This window comes from Equus asinus, chromosome X (assembly GCF_041296235.1).
Source record: "Equus asinus isolate D_3611 breed Donkey chromosome X, EquAss-T2T_v2, whole genome shotgun sequence".
Taxonomy (NCBI): Eukaryota; Metazoa; Chordata; class Mammalia; order Perissodactyla; family Equidae; genus Equus; species Equus asinus.
In genome coordinates, this window is record NC_091820.1 from 119,509,081 (window position 1) to 119,529,444 (window position 20,364).

Sequence of the window (20,364 nt, forward strand, 5' to 3'; positions counted from 1 at the left end):
TGGTTACGGAACCTTCACAAGAAAGGCTCAAGAATCAGATGTAGCTCATTGACTAAGGGAATCACCTAGGGTGCTTTGCAGCTATTCCTTCTGGTCACAGCGGTTAGAGCCAGAAGCCAGTCAGCAGGCTCTGTCGTCTTTTTCTGGCTGATTGTGAGGTGCGGATTAACTCGGACTACTCCATTAGCATTTCTACTCTTCAGATTCCTTAATTTATTATGGTCCCCTTGTCTGTTTCCAACCTGCTCTTTCACCAGTGCGTTGGGAGTACAGGGCCTGAGTCTAACTCTTCAGTCCCTAATGCCTGGAGCCTAGTAGGTGCTGAGGTTTATTTGCTTACTTGATCTTTCTTTTCTTTTCAAGCTCTGGCGCCTCACTAAATACCTCTCACCCCCTTTCCCTCATTTTGCCACTTTTGTTTTAAGCCCTTTTCCCCGCCCCATTCCTTTCCCTCGTTTTTTCGTACTCTGCGTGAGGCGCCCCGCCCCTCGCTCCGCCCCTTCACGCTGCTTGCCCCGCCCCTCGCGTCGCCCTGGCTCCGCTGGTCTCTCTCCTCTGACCCTGCCCCTCCTTTCTTGGTTCGCGCGATGGGTGGTAATGCGGTGACAAGGCGACATCTCTGCCCCCACTGGCGAGCACGTTAACCGCAGAGGCTGCCAAAGTCTCACGCCTTAGCTCCGGCTCCCTACACCTCTGGAGAGTCAGGTTGCCCCCTCTGGGTCTTTGCGCCCGAAGCCTGCCTGAGTGCCCACTAAGACCGCCGCCATTTCTGCCTCTTATTTCGCGCCTTCTTTTTTAGGCTTGGAGGAGGCGGAGTTGTAATGCCTGCGCCACTGTTGCCGAGGCGACGACTTGGTTACTTCCGTTGGTTTCAATGCTTCCGGGTTGGCATTGCGGTGGCGTTTCCGACTGTGGGAGCCTCGGCTTCCCAGTCGTCCGATGAGCCCGAGCAGGTGAGGGGGTGCTCCTGGACTTCCAGGCTGGGGAGCGGGGCTGGGCCGCGCCAGACCGCGCGGGGCCGGGCTGGCCTGGTTCCCGGCCTGGGAGGGGCTTAACGGTCCTTTGGTCTCTCTCTCCCCTCAGCCGAGTCCCTTCCCTGTCTTTCACTCTTCTGGCATCGGTGGTTTTACTTCTTCGATTGAGCCCTGCTTCCTCGACCCCCCTGGGAGGCCGCCTCCTTCAGGCGCCTCCCTTCTCTCCACGAACTCGCTCTGACAGCTGAGGAACTGGCAAGATCCTGCTACCCAGAGGGTGAATGGGTATCTTTCCCGGAATAATCCTAATTTTTCTAAGGGTGAAGTTTGCAACGGCGGCCGTGATTGTAAGCGGAGTAAGCAAACACCTCCATTGTATTAGTGTGAGGGATGCTGTTGAAAGATGCTCCCCTTCGGTTTCTACCCCTGCCACTCCTTGAGGCCGAGGCATTGAAGGCATCTATTAAAATGCAGTTCAGCTAACTAATTGGGGTGACAGCCATTATCAACATGAATTAGTTTCTCAGACAAGGTAACAGCAGGGACATTTGTAGTTTTCTGTCAGTGTTTCCTTGGTTTTTCCAGGCTGGGGATCTTCCCTCTCCTTCATTCCCTACATCATCATTCCTTTGTGTCTCCATTTTAGGCGTTTATCTCTAATCTCACTGCCAACAAACATCTAGTCTACTTTACTTCACACCATCCTAAGCTAGTTTCCCTGTCTTTCCGGTTTGTAATCCATCGCTTGCTGCAGCTCCAGTAGGCTAACTAAAATGTGGTGGATTTCCTCAAGGCGCTCCTCCGTTCAAAAACTTAAAATATCCCTCCCACCGGGCCACACACACTTTGATTTCAAGCCTTTCAACCCAATCTGTTCCCTATCATACTTCTTGCCCAGGATTGTTTCAGTCAGATAAGGGAATTCTCTTTTCCAGTTAGGTTGCATTTGTCCTTCTCAGAACAAACCATACTGATGTCTGCTTTCACATGCTGTGCTTTTTGCCACATTTGTGTCTCTGTTCATCCTCTTCTCCTCCCCCCCCCCCCCCCCCCGCCCTCTCCCTTACCTATACCTATCCAGATTCTACCTGCCCTTTGTCAAGGCCCATTTTAAGTTCTCACCTCCACAAGCCTTTTCAGATTATTCAAGCCCGTGCTAATTGTCTCCTTGTCTGTGCTTCTTCTGCTCTTATAGTTTGTACTATATAGTTTAGCACTTAATTTTTTCTCTAATGAACTACTTTGATTTCTTCCACCAGATTATTAGCTCTTGAAAGGCAAGTATTGTATTTCATGCAACTTTTATCCCCACTCCCATCTCCTTGGTTATCCAGGAAAGACAGGTTGAATGATAAATATTGTCATAATGTTAGAACATATCTTCTGTGTTTTTTTTAATGTGACATTTATACCCATAGCACATTGCAGGTTTGGGCATTTAGTATATGTTCAATAAATATTTGGTTAACTCTCCACTATTTCCTCCTCAATCTGAGAATCTCTAATGCCTGTTCTTTCTTAAAGGAGAAAGCAAGAAAGGCACCCAGATTTTTCTGACCAGATCTTTGGAGCAGTGTAGAGCTGTGTAACTTGTATTCTAGAACATTCTTTTCACTTTTAGGCTATCAAATTTTCCTTAGTTGGACCTCAGAATACACATCTGCATTTCAAAGGCATTTTTTCGTTAGCTTTTTTATACGATAAAACTAAGGCACTATATTTCTATTTTAACTCAGATAGGACTTCTCTCCTTTTACCCATGTCTGGGGAGAGCCCCCACAAGTCAAAATCATTTTTAGTGTGCTTGAGGTATTTTGCACAAGTAATTCTCTGCAACAAAAGTAAGGGAAGAGAATTAGTAGGCAGGGAACCTCTGAGGATCAGCAAAGTGTTGTGGACAGGGTGTGTAGCATTGGTCAAGTCCAGCAAATTAACTTTCTGATTTCTCCCCTGATCTTTTACATACAGACTGCATACATAGATAAAGGACATCACACTAGAACCAACCAAGTATTTAATGGATGTGTACCTAATTCTGTCCAAGAAATTCTAAAGGTTATATAAAGCACTGTGAGACATGGTGTCTGCCTTCAGGGATCTTACCTAGTTAAGAGAAAATAATATGAGGCAACTAGAAGATAAATCTCATCCTAGTCATTATTTGTATCCCTGAGATTAAGTTATAGAAGGGATAAAAGAAGGCTCCATAAAACATTGCACAGCTGTAGAATAGGTATGACATAAGAGGCATGCATGTATATGGCCTTATGTAAAAGGCTCGGTGGTTTTAGCTGACATTTCAATGATTCAGTAGTGTGATGGCCCCCACAAAAGTGACTGCAATTTTCAGCTGTAGAAATTGAAGTATTATATAGAGGATGGTGAAAATGATCATGGATATTTAGCCAGAGAAAGATGAGATGGAGGAGAACACGATAGCTGTCTTTAAATATTTGAAGGACTCCCCTCGGGAAAAAGAGTACATATGTTCAATATTACCTCCAAAAAATGGATGACAACTAGAGGAAGGCAGACTTTTGGCTCAGTACGAGGAAGGAATGTCTAAAATCAGACCTAATCGAAGATGATACAGGACTTCTTCATAGCAAGAGTCTTTCCTAACATTGGAAGGAAAGAGATTTTGCTATCAGATGGGGGTGGGGAGGTGGCAGTAATAACAGTGTTGAATTTGGTCAGTGGTCCCCAGACTTCGCGATTTCATGGACCAATAAAATTTAAATGAAAGTTTGGGGAGGGCGCACAAATTAGGGTAGCCAGTCTTATTTTGCCAAGTAAGAACACTAAACAGAATCAACTACCAACTACTATTATCATTTCATACAAGAAAGGTGATTTTTAAAAAATGCTCTGGGAGTAGGGAGAACATGATCTAATAGATAGTCCTTTAAATTAAATACACTTAGCTGGAAAAAAGGCACCAGGTACCCTTCTTTTCTTCATTTCACCTCAGAATTGTGAAAACTTCGTTAAAGAACCACTGGGTTAGCTGACCTAAGAGCCAGTGACTGGTCTTGCTGCTCCCTGCTATGGCTCTGCCTCCTGCATTTAGCTGATTATTGCTCCCTGAACCCTGAGCACATCTTCCTTATTAAAAGGTGAGGTAACAGGTAGTAAAGTTCAGATGGAAGCTTTTTCTGTAGTGAGGAGAGTTGAAAGAAGTCGTAAAGAGAAAGCTTTGGACAGAAACAAAGCAGCCATTTGCAATGTTTGACTGTTTGGGGGACTTTCTAAATTGGTGAATGGAGGGGGCTTTTTTCCCCACAAACTCAGAGAGGGGATATGCCATGGTCGTTGCTTTTGCATGCCTACCCCCTCGCCATGTGTGTCATGTTTTACCATCAACTGTAATCTTAAAATCTGGGCGTAGCTGAAAATGCTGATAAGATAGTGTTTAGTCCTCAGGACTCTTATTTGAAGCTGCAGCTGATGTTTCAAGCAGCTATTCCCGCCTTGTGTTTTAGAATTCCTTTCAACAACTTTCCTCCAAAAGAGCTATCTATCCCAGACTCTGTAGTTTAGATGGACTGACTGATCACACTATGCTTGAAAGGAAGTTTCCATAATTATTTTTGTGGCCTCTAACTAAAACATTTGTCTGCATGTTTGCTATCCTCTCTGGAAAATTGTTCTGTGCTTAGTTACAGAGAATTCCTTATGTGGAAACAAAGCAAAACCTGGTCTCCCCTAAAAAGACACTGCGACTCAGTGGTGCTAACCCCAGATTGGGCAATGGGGGAGGTGGGCAGCAAGTAATATCTGTTAAAATCTAAATTTGAGTACTTAACTTTTCAAAAATGTAATAATGATAATAGCTAATAGCTGTTGAACTAGGTGCCAGGTACTTTTCTAGGTGTCGTATGTATGTTGTTTAATTTTTACAACAACCCTATAGTTAGTATTTATTATTATCCGCATTTTACAGTTCAGAAAACCCAGGCGTAGAGTGGTTAAGTAACATGCCCAAGGTCACAGAACTAGTACGTGGTGGTGTCGGGATTTGAACCTAGGCAGTCTGACTTCAGAGTCTTCATTACTGACCATAAACCACTTGAGGTTGCTTTTGAAATTCAATGGTATACATACTGTGAAGCTCTGAAAAAGGAATATTTAAAAGAAATCCGAGAATCCATCCTAAGAGATTACTTCCAGCTGGACCAGGATTTAGGAGGTGACGCCTAGAGCAGTAGTTCTTTTTTGTTTGTTTTTTTTTAAATTTTTTTATTTTTTGAGGAAGATTAGCCCTGAGCTAACTCCTGCCAATCCTCCTCTTTTTGCTGAGGAAGACTGGCCCTGAGCTAACATCCATGCCCATCTTCCCCTGCTTTATATGTGGGACGCCTACCACAGCATGGCATGCCAAGCAGCGCCGTGTCCACACCCCGCATCCGAAGCAGCAAACCCCGGGCTGCTGAAGCAGAACGTGCGCACTTAACCGCTGCGCCACCGGGCTGGACCCAGAGCAGTAGTTCTTAAAGTGTGGAAGTATCAGCATTACTTGGAAGCTTGCAAATTCTCAGGCCAGACTCAGACCACCAATCAGAAACTCTGAGGGTAAGGCCTTGAGGTCTGTGTTTTAATTCGTCTTGTAGATGATTCTGGTGCCCATTAAAATGTGAAAACCACTGATCTAGAGGACAGAGCTGTGGAGAAAAATAAAATCCAAGCGAGAAATAGCTGAGTGTGGCAGGAAAAAAGAGCTGAAAAGATTGAGGATGACAGGTTTAATGGGGGTGGGATGGGGAAGGAGGAGAGGAGGGCAGGGAGTAGAATACATTGTTAAAGAACCCGAACATCAAAGAAAAACAATATTTTTATGTGTGTGCTTTAAAAGGCCAGGAAAAAGGAGATTCGCTAGATCGATGTGTGTTAAATGTCAGAGAAAGGGAGACGTCATCCATATTGCTGTCATTCCTCTGGGAACCAGAAGGAAGGTGAAAAGGTGCTTAGCTCAGCCTGCGCCTAGTGGGGGGAAGCTGTGTATATCTAGAAGCTAGACAAGTTAAAACCCTAAAGTTCAGTGGAGAGATGAGAAGGCTAAGAATATGAGAAGGTAGTGGTGTCAGCCTGTGCTTTGCATCTGAATCAAGCTGACTGACTACCATGAACTGCTTTTATGAGATGCCTCAGCCTATATAATTTGAACTCCAGGTTCCTTCACTTGTAGCTGTCTAGTTGAATGTCTAAGTTGGGTGTGCTGGATGGACTGAAACCTCTTCTTTGGGTGGGAATGGGGATAGCATTAAAGAAACTAGAGAGAACGAAGGGCACAGGTTGAAATTGAGTGAGTAGTACACCTCTCCCTACAGAATGGCAGTAAAGAATGCATTCATGATCATCCATCACATAAAACAGGATCCCCCATTTTGTGTCATTCCACTTGGTAGGGGTTTTCCTCTACATCTGTTTTATTTACCAATTATGAATTATGTGATCAGATGCTAACAAATGCTCCTCACTCTTGTGCCTTGTTCTGATTTGTGTTTATTTTTAGCACCAGAAAAGTGCCACTGTAAGCCATGAGATGTCTGGTCTGAATTGGAAACCCTTTGTATATGGCGGCCTTGCCTCTATTGTTGCTGAGTTTGGTAAGAATGTGAAAACTGACAAATCTGCTTCTTATGGTATAGATGGTAGCTTATGCTGATAGTTATTTTTGGTGAAAACTAGATAAAAAGTAAAAAGGTCACCCTATTTGTTTTAAAAATTATTGTCCTAAAGTCATTGAGTAATATTTTCTGAGAAAGTACTGCTAATCGGTATGGCAAGTGAAGTTAAGAAAAGTCAGACTTAGGAAGCTTTTTTGATAGTCTAATGCTTTGTTTATTTGCTAGGCTTAAGTTATATACATGAAAAAATAGAGAGAGAATTAGATAAGATAGACGTTTCTGCTATATTCCTGTACTAATGGGTCTTTCTTTTATGCTAAGTTGTTTATAACTTTCTTAGTAAGTATCCAGCCTTCTGTTTTTCAAACCTCTGTTCCATTTTAGAAGAAAATTGACTAGCAAGATCAAACCAGGTTCTTCTCTGTTTGATTTTAATTTTGAAATATTTTTAGATTGTGTCTTCATCTTCCCAATTTTCTCTTTCCTAAACTATTCATTGGTGACTTCAATCCACTAATCTTTGTTGACTTTCTTGGCATATGCTATGGTGTTATGATATCAAGGTCATCAGTGACAAGAGCTATATAATCACCTTGTTAGTTTTAGACCTTGAACTATTCCTTGAAACATATTTTGTCAGTGTAATGACCACTTCTATGTGTTGACATAAGAGAAGGAAGTTTGCTTAAAGAAATTTTCCCCCCAAGCACTGTGTTGGTGTTAGTCCTGAATTACCTGAGTTACCAGGATAAGTAGCTCAAATAGGGCTTTGCCATTATCTTTCATAATACTAGGGAACTGTTTGTTTTTTGTAAACAGATAAAGGAAAAAACCCACAAAACTTTGTAATAGTGTGTAAGAGCATCTCGAGCAGCAGTCCCCTGCTTTCTTATCTTTGTGAAAGTTTGGGGAGATTTTATGAGGGAGAAGTGGGGAGACTTGAGGTGGGAAGGGGGCAGAAGCAAGAGACAGAGATAAATGCCAGACTGTCTGTTACATATGAAATTAAAACAACATTTAAATTATTTCGTATTTACAGCATATTAGGACCAGCTTAAAGCACTTTGTTATATCACAGTTTTATTTATACTGTGGGTCACATCCTGCTACCTGGATCCAGTATGGCACATTTTACCACATACAACTCTTGTCCTCTGACAGTGGTATTCCAGTAGAGATCTTCTATGTATTATAAAAAGGACTCTGTCTTATGTTTTAAAAATTGTCATTGGCTTCAATTCAGCCAAAATTTAGCAGTGACTCTTTGGAAAAACTTAGGACTGAGTGTGTCCCTTCATAGGAACTTTCCCTGTGGACCTAACCAAAACGCGACTTCAGGTTCAAGGCCAAAGCATTGATGTCCGCTTCAAAGAGATAAAATACCGAGGAATGTTTCATGCCTTGTTCCGAATCTATAAAGAAGAAGGTGTATTGGCTCTATATTCAGGGTGAGACTGGATTCTTTTCTTACATCATGAATAGAAATACTTTTTAAAGAAGCCATGTGTTTCAGTTGTCCAATAATTTGTGCCCTTCGTAGTCACCATTTCAACTTGTAATTCAATACTGATGTGCCAGTTTATATTTCACTTGCTTGTAAGTCTTAAGCTTTGGTTTTTTGTTCATCTGGCTATAAGTGATACATTTTAAAATGGATATCTCGTTGCAACATTGGCTTTCTCCTGTTTTCCCGAGTCATCGATAGCCACTATGAATAGCAGCGCCAATTAACTGTATATATTTCTGTGATATTCTTAATGAATTTCCAAATGCTGACTTCTTTTAAAATTTTCCTCTTTAAAGAAATACTGTTCTGGCAGTTTCAACAGAAAATGCAGAATGAGAGAGAGGGAGACCCATCCTTTTTTTTGTTAACTTTGATTAGCCATAAGTTTGTGGTTGTCCAGTTTGTAATTTATCTGCTGCCGATGTCCTAGGCCACACCAGTTCTGGGGTCCCAGTTTATTTCTCAGTGAATGGACATCAATTTTACTATTAATCTCTGTTAGACTTAATTTCAAAGGTAATTTTCTTGGGGAAAAAATCGAGTAGTACATCCTGAAGCAGGTGAATCATGGATCATCTGTTTCAGCGTGTTCTTTCATCAGCATGGATAATCACAAGATCATTTTTTTCTGATAGGAAGCAATAAAGTCAGAAATATGCGTATTTAGTCATCATTTTTTAAATCTTAACTGAGCTGCTGCTGTCTTTCTATTTATAACTATTAAAGTGTAGTTCTACAATTTGGAAGAATCTCAAAGGAGGTACGAGTGAGAATGTCTCCAATTTGTAAGCAAAACTTAAATAGGATGAAATTTTGCCTTGTGTACCTCCTCCTTGATAGGATTAAAGATGCATCTGCAACTGTTGGGAAGTAAGGTTGATTTTTTTTTGTAAATCTTAATGAGATGGATAATGCTGTATACTTCTTTTTCTACATTGTTGGATTCAATTTGGTAATTTTTTGTTAAGGATTTTTGTATCTAAGTTCATGAGAGATATTTGCCTATAGTTTTCCTTTTTTGTATTGTTTTTATCTGGTTTTGGGATCAGGGTAGTACTAGCCTCATAAAATGAGTTGGGAAGGGGCCGGCCCCGTGGCGCAGCGGTTAAGTGCGCACGTTCCGCTTTGGCGTCCTGGGGTTCGCTGGTTCGGATCCGGGGTGCGGACATGGCACCGCTTGGCATACCATGCTGTGGTAGGCGTACCACATATAAAGTAGAGGAAGATGGGCATGGATGTTAGCTCAGGGCCAGTCTTCCTCAGCAAAAAAATAAAGGAGGATTGGTAGCAGTTAGCTCAGGGCTAATCTTCCTCAAAAACAAAAATGAGTTGGGAAGCATTCCCTCTTCTGTTTTCTGGAAGAGATTGTGTAAGAGTGCTGTTAATTTTTTAAATGTTTCATAGAATTCCCCAGTGAAATCATCTGGGCCTGGAGATTTCCTTTTTGGTAACTTTTAAATTATAAATTAAAATTTTTTAAGGTTACGAGACTGTTCAGATTATCTGTTTCATTTTGATGGAGTTTTGGTAGTTTGTGGCTTTCAAAGAATTAGTCCATTTCTTCTAAGTTGTTGAATTTATGAGCATAAAGTTGTGTATAGTATTCCCTTATTATCCGTTTAATGGCCACAGAATTTGTATTGCTATTCCATTTCATTCCTGATATTGGTGACTTACGTGTTCTTTCTTTTTATTAGTGTGAGCCTTGCTAGAGGTTTATCAATTTTATTGATTTTTTTTCAAAAAGAGCTGACTTTTTGTTTCATTGATTTTTCTTTATTTTCTTGTTTGCAATTTTATTAATTTATGTTCTTTATTATTTTCTTCCTTTGGATTTATTTTTCTCTTCTTTTTCTAGTTTCTTGAGGTAGGAACTTACATTATTGGTTTGAAACTTTCTCCTTTTTCTAACATAAACATTTTGTGCTATAAATTTCTCTTTCAGCACTGCTTTGGCTGTATCTCACATATTGTAATGGGTTGAATTTTCATTTTCACTCAGTTCTGTATATTTTTAAAGCTTCCTTTGAGACTTACTGTGACCCATGGATTGTTTAGAATGTGTTGTATAGTTTCCAAGTGTTTGAGAATTTTCCGTTTTGATTTCTAATTTAATTCCATTATGGTGAGAGAACACGTATTCTATATGATTTCAATTCTTTTAAATTTGTTGAGGTTTGTTTTATTATGCAAATGTGCTATCTCTTGGTGGTTCCATGGGTGCTTGAAGAAAATTCGTATTCTGCTGTGGGGTGGAATGAGGTGGGTAATGGAAATGAGTAGCCTGTCTAGATATGTATAATCTGCCAGTGCATGTTGAGTATAATTGCCTTTTTTGTTTTTGCAGAATCGCTCCTGCCTTACTAAGACAGGCATCATATGGCACCATTAAAATTGGCATTTACCAAAGCTTGAAGAGATTATTTGTAGAACGTTTAGAAGGTCAGTATGGACTCCTCATTCTCTTTTGGGGTAATACTCAAAGGGATTATTGAAATCATGCTTAGTGGGAAGTGTTCATTACAGGATGCCTGAGAATGGGTGACAATCATTTCATGGAAGAAGCGAGCTTGTACTGACTTGGGATTAATCCTTGCAGAGGTGATGTATGGGTTAGAGGGACCTGCTCTTCAAGTTTGTCTGTTTTCATATCAAAGGGAAAAAAAAGCTTCTGGTCATCACAGAGGGAACGTGGACCAAGCTTGTCCAGAACATTAATGCTATTTTCATCAACAAGAGGACTACAACTATAAGGAATTCTCTAGCTGCCAATTTTTATAAGCTTTTGTTAGGTGGAGTAGTTTTAGGCTATTATGTTCTAGATTCTGATGTACCTATGGTTACCTTGCGCACATTCAGCATTATCATGTGTCTCTCTCTTTGCTGCTGCAGCATTTCCAGCCTGCTATTGTACTAAATGGTTATTTTACCATAGGCCTGGGGCTCTTGCATTGTTGGGGACAGCTAGAGAGCCTTTCGGTTAGTGATGTCCTTTGAGTCACTTTATTGTCCTAAATCAACTTTTTCTGGATCCTCTTCTTTGAGGATCCTAAAGGATGCTCTTCCAAAATAATTTCCTTTCACAGATTCTTCACTTGGGTTTACCCAGATGTTTCACTTGGGTTTACCCAGTTTCTATTTGTAGGCTCTTCGTGGTGAGGAGGTGTGGTGAAGATTGACTTTTCACTTTGGAACAATATGGTTTCTTTGTTCTTTTTTCTCGCTGAGAGGATTTAATTCCAAATGACTAGTTTTTCACATTTAACTACAGAAAACTTCTGTAAATAAATAGAGGGTGGTAGATATTAAGGCCCATCATAATTAATATTTAGATTTTTTCTATTAGACATAAGTTTTATGTTTTAACATTTGGTTCCTGAATCTTTAGAGTTGATTATTCTCTGGAAAAAGACTTTAAAAACCATTTTCTTTAGATGTTTAAAATGGTTGAAGGGGGAATACCACATTCTGAATTTATTTGTGGGTATCGGCAGTTATATCGAATAATAGGACATGTTCCAGTGTCCTTCAGAAATAATTTTTTTAAATAGTGATTTATGTTTTATAATTTTTATTTTTCAATGTTGATTTGGGATCTAGAAATGCTTGAGTTTCTTTATTTTCACAAGCTTTGTAGTTCATTTCTACCGCCATCTCTCTGACTAGGGTTCCCTTCCTCTGATAGCTCAGTCCTCTGTTCTCAGGAACTGGTACCTAATACAAGCGGACCTTTCTTTCTTTCTCTTGTTCCTTTTTACAGATGAAACTCTTCTAATTAATATGATCTGTGGGGTAGTGTCAGGAGTAATATCTTCCACTATAGCCAATCCCACCGATGTACTAAAGGTAAGAGAGGTCTGGTAGCGTTGGATGTATGCAGTGTGATGTGAAAAGAGCATGATCTTTGAGTCAGATTTGAGGTCAGATCCTCACTTTGTCACTTGCCAGCTGTAAAACCTTGGGCAAATCACTTAACTGCTTTAAGCCTCAGTTTCCTCATTTGTAAAATGGAGACAATTCAGTACTTATGACATAGGGTTGTTAAGGATTAGAGATAGTATATGTAAACCGCCTCTCATTGTACTTGGTAGGTAGTAGATGCTCAATAACTAGTAGTCAATTTATTATGATATGCATCAATCCATTGGTCTTCGAACTAGAATATGCAAGCCTCTATAAGTTCTTTCCAAGGGCTATGCAATTTGAAGGGAATTGGTTTCCCTTGAATTTCCAAATCCCTGACTTCCATTTGTACTCTTTTCTAAAACTGATTTGAGGATGAATTTGTGTTTATGATAGTCCTTTCCCCGCTTTACAAAAGAAAGGCATGTCCTGCACCCATTCCATGTCTTACTATGGTATACTGACCTGTGGTGTAACCTGAGGTACCAAACAAAGGGATAAATCGAAATAGATTTTTTTGAGAAACTCCTTTAATAAGTAATTGAGGTACCTTAAGTCTGTAATGCCCCTGTCTTTTCCTGTCTTATCCATATTTCTGTTAAGGGTGGGATTTGGCCTTAAATGGTATATTTTGGCCTGTGTTGGGATATTGTGATTTCAGAGCTAGAACAGTATAGGTTAGTGTTGCTGAGTTTTAAAAATATAATTGGATTACTTTCAGCTTTTATCCAAACACAGAGTGAAACATTTATTTTAATAATATTAATCTTCATCTTATTTTATGTCATAAAATGGTAAACATATCCTACTTATTAACTTATTTAAACATATGATTAATTAATGGCACTAAATATATGATTAAAATGTGTGAGAGGATCTCAAGTTTTTAAAAATTATTTTAGGGAGAATGTGAGAAAAAAGTAGGAGGACATATGCTTTATTTATTTGAAACCAGAGGTAGCTAGGTTAGTGAAGGAGAAATCTATTGCAATTCAGAGTTTTGAGAACCGAGAGAGTAACTTGAAAAACAGCACACACGAAGGAAACCGTTGATTGATGAAGAAAAGACATGAAATGATCTTTCTGGATTAAATTGAGAGTAATTTAGCTACAGAATTTTTATATCACTCTAGAAATTTACCGAACAAGTATTTATGAAGAGAACTGCTGCATCCTAAAGCTCTAAAATATTTGCAATATAATTATACTTGTTAGAATGTGCTTTTCAAAAACAATAATACTTCACTCCCTAAAGCTTCCTTTGTTAGCCAGCTGGGTCCTAGACTTAATCACCTAAGTGATTTGCCTCAGTTTCCTGACCCTCTGATCTGTCTGGTACAATTACAACCATTGACCAATGCTACAATCTGCGTTTTCCTTTCTTATACGTAGGAGGGCTGAGTAGTGGGGGGGGGAGGAGTCACAGTTTTAGACTGTGACGGGACCGATGCAGGCTTTCTGATCACAGTTGGGCTGTTCAGTCCTTTCGCTTATCCTTGGACAGCTCTTTCTCTGATCTGCTGTGTGTTGCTTCCTTGCTTTTGTGCGCGTAGTTCTCTTTCTGCCTGCAGTGCCTTTTCCCCCTTGCCTCATGAATTTATCCTTCAAGACAGCTCAAGAACAGGACCACGACTCGGATGAGACAAGTGAGGTACTCCCTTTGGGTGCAGACTGGAAGGGGGCACCAAAAAACTCAGTAATCAAGAGAAATCACATTTTTATGCAGTAATTTTCAAAAATTAAAATGAATACAAAAAATTCATGATGAACAAAATATCAATATTTTGTACAATTCATCTCACTTGCCTCACTCTAATCCCACCCTGTTGGATCCTATCCTTAGTTACAGTTTTGACATTTGGTTCATTGAGGATTTTTGTGCATTAATTTTGATTTTTTTTCAGGTTTTTTTTGAGGAAGGTTAGCCCTGAGCTAACATCTGCTGCCAATCCTCCTCTTTTTTGCTGAGGAAGACTGGCCCTGAGCTAACATCTTTGCTCATCTTCCTCTACTTTATATGTGGGATGCCTGCCATAGCATGGCTTGACAAGCAGTGAATGGGTCTGCGCCCAGGATCCGAACCCGTGAACCCTGGGCTGCTGAAGCGGAATGTGTGAACTTAACTGTGGGCCACTGGGCCAGCCCCAATTTGGTTTTTTATAATATTGCATTAATATATTATTTATCTGGATTACTGAGAGTTTTTTGCATCTGCCTCCTACCTTTTATGCCTGAGGAAAGTGCCACACTTGCCTTACCCTAGTCCCGGCCCTGCTCAAGAATCAACTGCCTCCTACCTTTTATGCCTGAGGAAAGTGCCACACTTGCCTTACCCTAGTCCCGGCCCTGCTCAAGAATCAACTCCTTAAAGAAGTCTTCTGCTTACCATAGGATATTTGTGGTTTCCATTTGTCTTTGTGATAGTGTCTATTCTGATTTAATTTGGTTTAGGTTTTTATTTCAAAACTCAGTAGTAGCAGTTGATTTTCCACATAAAAATATGCTGCTATTTGGGCCAGTCCTGTGGCCAAGTGGTTAAGTTTGTGCGCTCTGCTTCGGCGGCCTGGGGTGCATGGGCTCAGATCCTGGGCGTGGACCTACACACCGCTCATCAAGTCATCCTGTGGCAGCATCCCACATAGAAGAACTCGAATGACCTACAACTAGGATATACAACTATGTACTGGGGCTTTGGGGGGAAAAAAAAGAGGAAGATTGGTAACAGATGTTAGCTCATAGCCACTCTTCACACACAAACACACACAAAATGGTGCTGGTACATGACTTACCAAGGACGTTTATTGAAACCTAGAGTTTTGCTTCAGGAAAATCAGGTCTACATTTGGGCCACTAGTATTTAGTGACTGGTTGCTGTGATCTCTATGTACAGTCAGTGGGAAGTTGTACCAGATCTTTTACATGGCTTTTAATGCTATATCTCCTTTCTCGTGCCTCTCAAAGGCCACTTTGTACAATATAGTATCATACTCTTTACAAATAAAACTCAATTTAAGGTCTTGTAAGCAATGCATGTTCAATGTGGAAGAAAGTGGAAGGCAGGAAAAACAACACAAAAGAGAAAACTGCTCACTTGTAGCCTTATCACTCAGACTTAAACTAACCCTGTCACCATTTGGGTGTGTTTGTTCATCCGGTCTCTCTGTTGTGCATGTGGTTATTTTTTTTAATTTTATTGAGGTCATATTGGCTTATAACATTATGTAAATTTCAGGTGTATATTATTATATTTCAGTTTCTATGTAGACTGCGTCGTGTTACCCACCAATAGTCTAGTTTTTATCCCTCACCATACATATGTGCCCCTTTACCCGTTTCGCCCTCCCGGACCCTTTTCCACTCTGGTAACCACTAATCTGTTCCCCTTATCTATGTGTGTGTTTGTCTTCCACATATGAGCGATATCATATGGTATTTATCTTTCTCTGTCTGACTTATTTGTTCAGCATAATACCCTCAAGGTCATCCATGTTGTTGCAAATGGCACAATTTTGTCTTTTTTATGGCTGAGTTGTATTCCATTGTATATATGTACCACATCTTCTTTATCCATACATCTGTTGATGGGCACTTGGGTTGCTTCCACATCTTGGCTATTGTGAATAATGCTGCTGTGAACGTAGGGATGCAAAAATCTTTTTGAATTGTTGATTTCATGTTCTTTGGATAAGTACCCAGTACTGGGATAGCTGGATCATGTGGTATTTCTATTCTTAATTTTTTGAGAAATCTCTGTACTGTTTTCCATAGTGGCTGCAGTAGTTTACATTCCTACCAGTAGTGTATGAGGGTTCCCTTTTTCGATGTTCTGTCCAACACTTGTTATTTCTTGTCTTGTTAATTATAGCCATTCTGATGGGCGTGATGTGATATCTCATTGAGCTTTGGTTTGCATTTCCCTAATAATTAGTGATGTTGAACATCTCTTCATGTGCCTGTTGGCCATCCGTATATCTTCTTTGGAAAAATGTCTATTCAAAACTTCTGCCCATTTTTTGATTGGGTTGTTCATTTTTTTGTTTTGAGTTGTATGAGTTATTTATATGTTTTGGAAATTAACCCCTTGTCCGATATGGTTATTTTTAAGTTTATATGTTTTTAGTAAAAGTAATATACCCATCCATACTGTTTTGCAACCTGCTTTTTCTCTGTAGCAATTAATTGTTAACATTTTCCAACGTCAACAAATAATAATTGTATGCCAGAATTTTATGGCTGCATAGAATTATGTTAAAGTTTAATGGATGTGTCATAATTTATACAACCAATCTTTTGTTGTTGTTTTTGGAGCTTTAGGTTGTTTCTAATATTCCACTAAACGAATCATATTTTAAGTGAATTATTTTCTACTCACGCTGAGTCCTTGTTCTGTCTTTTCCCCAAGTTTTCTTCCAATTCCAGAAATAATGGACTTAGTATGAGGAATATAAGGCTGATGAAAATCATCTTTATAAAATATGTGTTGACACAAATTACATTCTTTCTATATATAGTTTGTCATTAATTTTAGCATAATGGTAGGTTGATTTTTCTCCTAATTCTCAATACCGTTTTCTTAATTTTAAATGAGTGAAACATCTCTTTTTGGTTCTCTCTGTCAAAGCAAGATGTTTACCTCATCTTATTTTAGATTCGAATGCAGGCTCAAGGAAGCCTGTTCCAAGGCAGCATGATTGGCAGCTTCATCGATATATATCAACAAGAAGGTACCAGGGGTCTGTGGAGGGTGAGTACTCTTCCTGGTGTTGCTCAGTACTCAGTTCCTAGAATTTGCAAATACATTTTATATAAAGCCATAAAATTATTATTTGTCATCTTACATTGTGTAAGATTCTTGGTAACCCTCAAAACAAAGAAGCTCCTTATCACCTATGAAAGGACCAAAAGTTATCAGTCATTATTGTTTCTGCTTAATATTTGGAGGTTGTATGTGTAAGAGAAGTTATTACATTATTTGAGATAGCCATTTTGGTTGGTTCAAATTCACAGTGAATTTAGTTTTTCAATATATGTTTTTGCCAGTTTTGTACTAACACAGCAATGTATGTTTATGATAGTCTTTGTAGTTCAAAAGTTGTTACCTAAAGCAACTTTTTAACGTTGTGAAAGGTAAAAGGTATATTACAAAATATTGAGAAAATATATGAAAGAGAAAAATACAATAGTTCCACTAGCTAGAGATAATCACTGTTAACATTTTGTCGTATTATCTTCCATTCTTCTACCTGGACTTTGTTTTTTTGTTGTTGTTGTTCCTATAACTTTTTATCCTATTCTAATCACTTAAGATTGTAGTATTGACTACTGGTAGAAAATGCAGTGGGAGTAGAATGGGAAATCCATTAATAGACTCTTAAAGAAGAGAGCTTTGCTTTTTTTCTTCCTTTATAATTTTCCCCAACTTCTTGTTATGAAAATTTTCAAACCTATGGAAAAGTTGAAAGAACAGAGCAGTGGACACACACACTTCTTTTTGCTAAACTGTTTGAAAGAAACTTGCAGACATCATGGTATTCCCCTAAATACTTCATTATCCATCTCCTAAGAATAAGGACATTCTCCTACATAAGAGCAATACCATTATCACACCTAAGAAAATTAACAATAAGTCCCTAATACCTAACATCTAGCCCATATTCAAATTTCCACTATTGATGAGACCAGGCCGATTTTCTTACAGAATGTTTCCTCGTAGTCCCCTGTATTTCCTGTAAACTGGAAGTTAGGTCCATTGGCTTGATTAGATTCATGTGAAACGTTTTTGATAACAGAACTTCATAGGTGACACTGTATTTCATATTGCATCAAAACAAGAGGCACATAATGTTAGGTTATCCCACAATTAGTGATGCCAAGTTTGATTACTTGGTAGGATGATGTCCGCCAAGTCTCACAATCATAGAAGATAAGTTTTTATCCCCTTTGCAGTTAGCAAGTAATCTGTACAATGATATTCTAGCAACATGCATATATCCTGTTATTTAATAACCTTTCACCAATTGGTCTTAGCATCCATTAATGATCCTTGAGGTTTGCTTTTTGATAAGAGCAGGATGCACTTTCTTTTTTTTGAGGTAACATTGATTTATAACTGATTTCAGGTGTGCAACATTATAATTTGACATCTGTATATACAACAGTGTGCTCACCACCAAAAATCTAATTTTCATCCGTCATCGTACAATTGACCCGCTTTACCTATTTTGCCCTCCCCCCACCCCGCTTCCCCTCTGGTAACCGCCAGTCTGTTGTCTGCTTCTATGAGTTTGTTTTGTTATAATTTACGTATGAATGAAATCATACAGTATTTATTTTTTTCCATCTGACTTGTTTCACTTAATGTGATACAGGATGCTCTTTCTTGATTAGTCTAATTTAAAACCAGAAAATGGAACTAACTAGAACTTTTTCGCAAACTTATGCTAAGGGAAAGACAAAGACAAAGCAATAAATACTTGGAAATTTTGTCAAGGAACATAGCTCCTTTATTTTTAATTAAAAATTTTAATTGTGGTAAAATACACATAACATAAAATTTACTATCTTAACCGTTTGTAAGTATACAGTTCAGCAGTGTTAAGTACATTTACATTGTTGTGTGACCAGAATTCTTCTCATCTTGCAAAACTGGAGCTCCATACCCATTAAACAACAACTTCCCATCTCCCCCGCCCCTCAGCCCCTGGCAGCCACCCTTCTACTTTCTGTCTGTATGATTTTGACTGTTCTGGACACCTCATGTAAGTGGAATCATACAGTATTTGTCTTTTTGTGACTGACTTATTTCACTTAGCATAATGTCCTCAAGGTTCATTCATGTTGTCACGTGTCAGAATTTCCTTCCTTTTAAAGGCTAAATAATATTCTATTGTATGTATATACTGAATTTTGTTTATCCCTTCATTAATTAATAAACATTTGGGTTGTTTGTGCTTTTTTGGCCATTATGAATAATTCTGCTATGAAAATTCATGTACAAGTTTTTGTGTGAATACGTTTTCAGTTCTTTTGGGTATATATCTAGGTGTGAAATTATTGGGCCATATAGTAATTCTAAGTTTAACTTTTGTTTGTTTGCTGAGGAAGATTAGCCCTGAGCTAACATCTGTTGCCAATCTTCCTCTTTTTTACTTGAGGAAGACTAGCCCTGAGCTAACATCTGTGCCAGTCTTCCTCTACTTTATATGTGGGTTGCCACCACAGCACAGCTGATGAGTGGCATAGATCTGCACCTGGGATCCAAACCCATGAACCTAGGCCACTGAAGCAGAGTGTGCCAAACTTAACCACTATGCCACAGGGCCGACCCCCTAAGTTTAACTTTTTGAGGAATTGCCAAAGTGTTTTCCACGGTGGCTGCCCCATATTGCATTCCCTCCAGCAGTGTATAATGGTTCTAATTTCTTCACATCCTTACCAACACTTGTTATTGTTTTTTTCATAGCCATCCAAGTGGGTGTGTAGTGGTATATCATTATGGTTTTGACTTGCCTTCCCTAACAACTTATGATGTGTCTTTTCATGTGCTTATTGGCCATTTGTGTATCTTTGGGGAACTGTCTATTCAGATCTTTTGCCCATTTTTTTAATTGGGTTGTTTGGTATTTTATTGTTGTAAGAATTCTTTATATATATATTTTTTCTTTTATTGAAGTATAATTAACATAGAATATTATGTTAGTTTCAGGCATACAACATAGTGACTCAGTATTTTTATACATTACAAAATGATCGCCATGATATGTCTAGTTAGCATCTATCACCACACAAAGTTATTACAAGATTATTGACTATTCCCTATGCTGTACATTACATCCCCATAACTTATTTATTTTATGACTAGAAGTTTGTATTTCTTAATCCCCTTCACTTATTTTGCCCGTGCCCTGACCTCCTTCCCCTGTCAACCACCAGTTTGTTCTATCTGTGAATCTTTTTCTGTTTTGTTTTGTTTTGTTTGTTCATTTGTTTTGTTTTTTAGATTACACATATAAGTGAAATCATACTGTATTTGTCTTTTCTCTGTCTGACTTATTTCACTTAGCATAATACCACCTAGGTCTATCCATGTTGTTGCAAATGGCAAGAGTTCGTTCTTTTTATGGCTGAGTAATATTCCATTGTATATATACACCACATCTTCTTTATCCATTCATCTGTTGATTGACACTTAGGTTGCTTCCATATCTTGGCTATTGTAAATAATGCTTCAGTAAACATAGTGGTGCATATATCTTTTCAAATTAGTGTTTTTTTTTCTTCAGATATATACCTAGAATTAGAATTGGATCGTATGGTAGTTCTATTTTTAATTTTTTGATAAACCTCCATACTG

At 38.9% G+C, this 20,364-nt stretch overlaps 1 protein-coding gene across 4 annotated transcripts in view; it reads left to right on the plus strand.

Moving 5' to 3' along the window:
• The first annotated feature begins 568 nt into the window (after window positions 1-568).
• Window positions 569-20,364, plus strand: part of SLC25A14 (solute carrier family 25 member 14) — a 30,462-nt gene continuing 10,666 nt past the window's right edge. The window contains exons 1-7 of one of the 4 annotated variants that reach the window (XM_014852959.3): window positions 815-953; window positions 1,084-1,330; window positions 6,487-6,580; window positions 7,902-8,049; window positions 10,456-10,550; window positions 11,869-11,954; window positions 16,660-16,755. In XM_014852959.3, the coding sequence (XP_014708445.1) occupies window positions 1,256-1,330; window positions 6,487-6,580; window positions 7,902-8,049; window positions 10,456-10,550; window positions 11,869-11,954; window positions 16,660-16,755 (594 nt within the window). In that variant the 5' untranslated portion in view covers window positions 815-953; window positions 1,084-1,255. Of the gene's footprint in view, window positions 954-1,083; window positions 1,331-6,486; window positions 6,581-7,901; window positions 8,050-10,455; window positions 10,551-11,868; window positions 11,955-16,659; window positions 16,756-20,364 lie in introns of all 4 variants that reach the window. The other 3 variants (XM_014852960.3, XM_070501739.1, XM_070501740.1) reach the window with 3 other exon arrangements.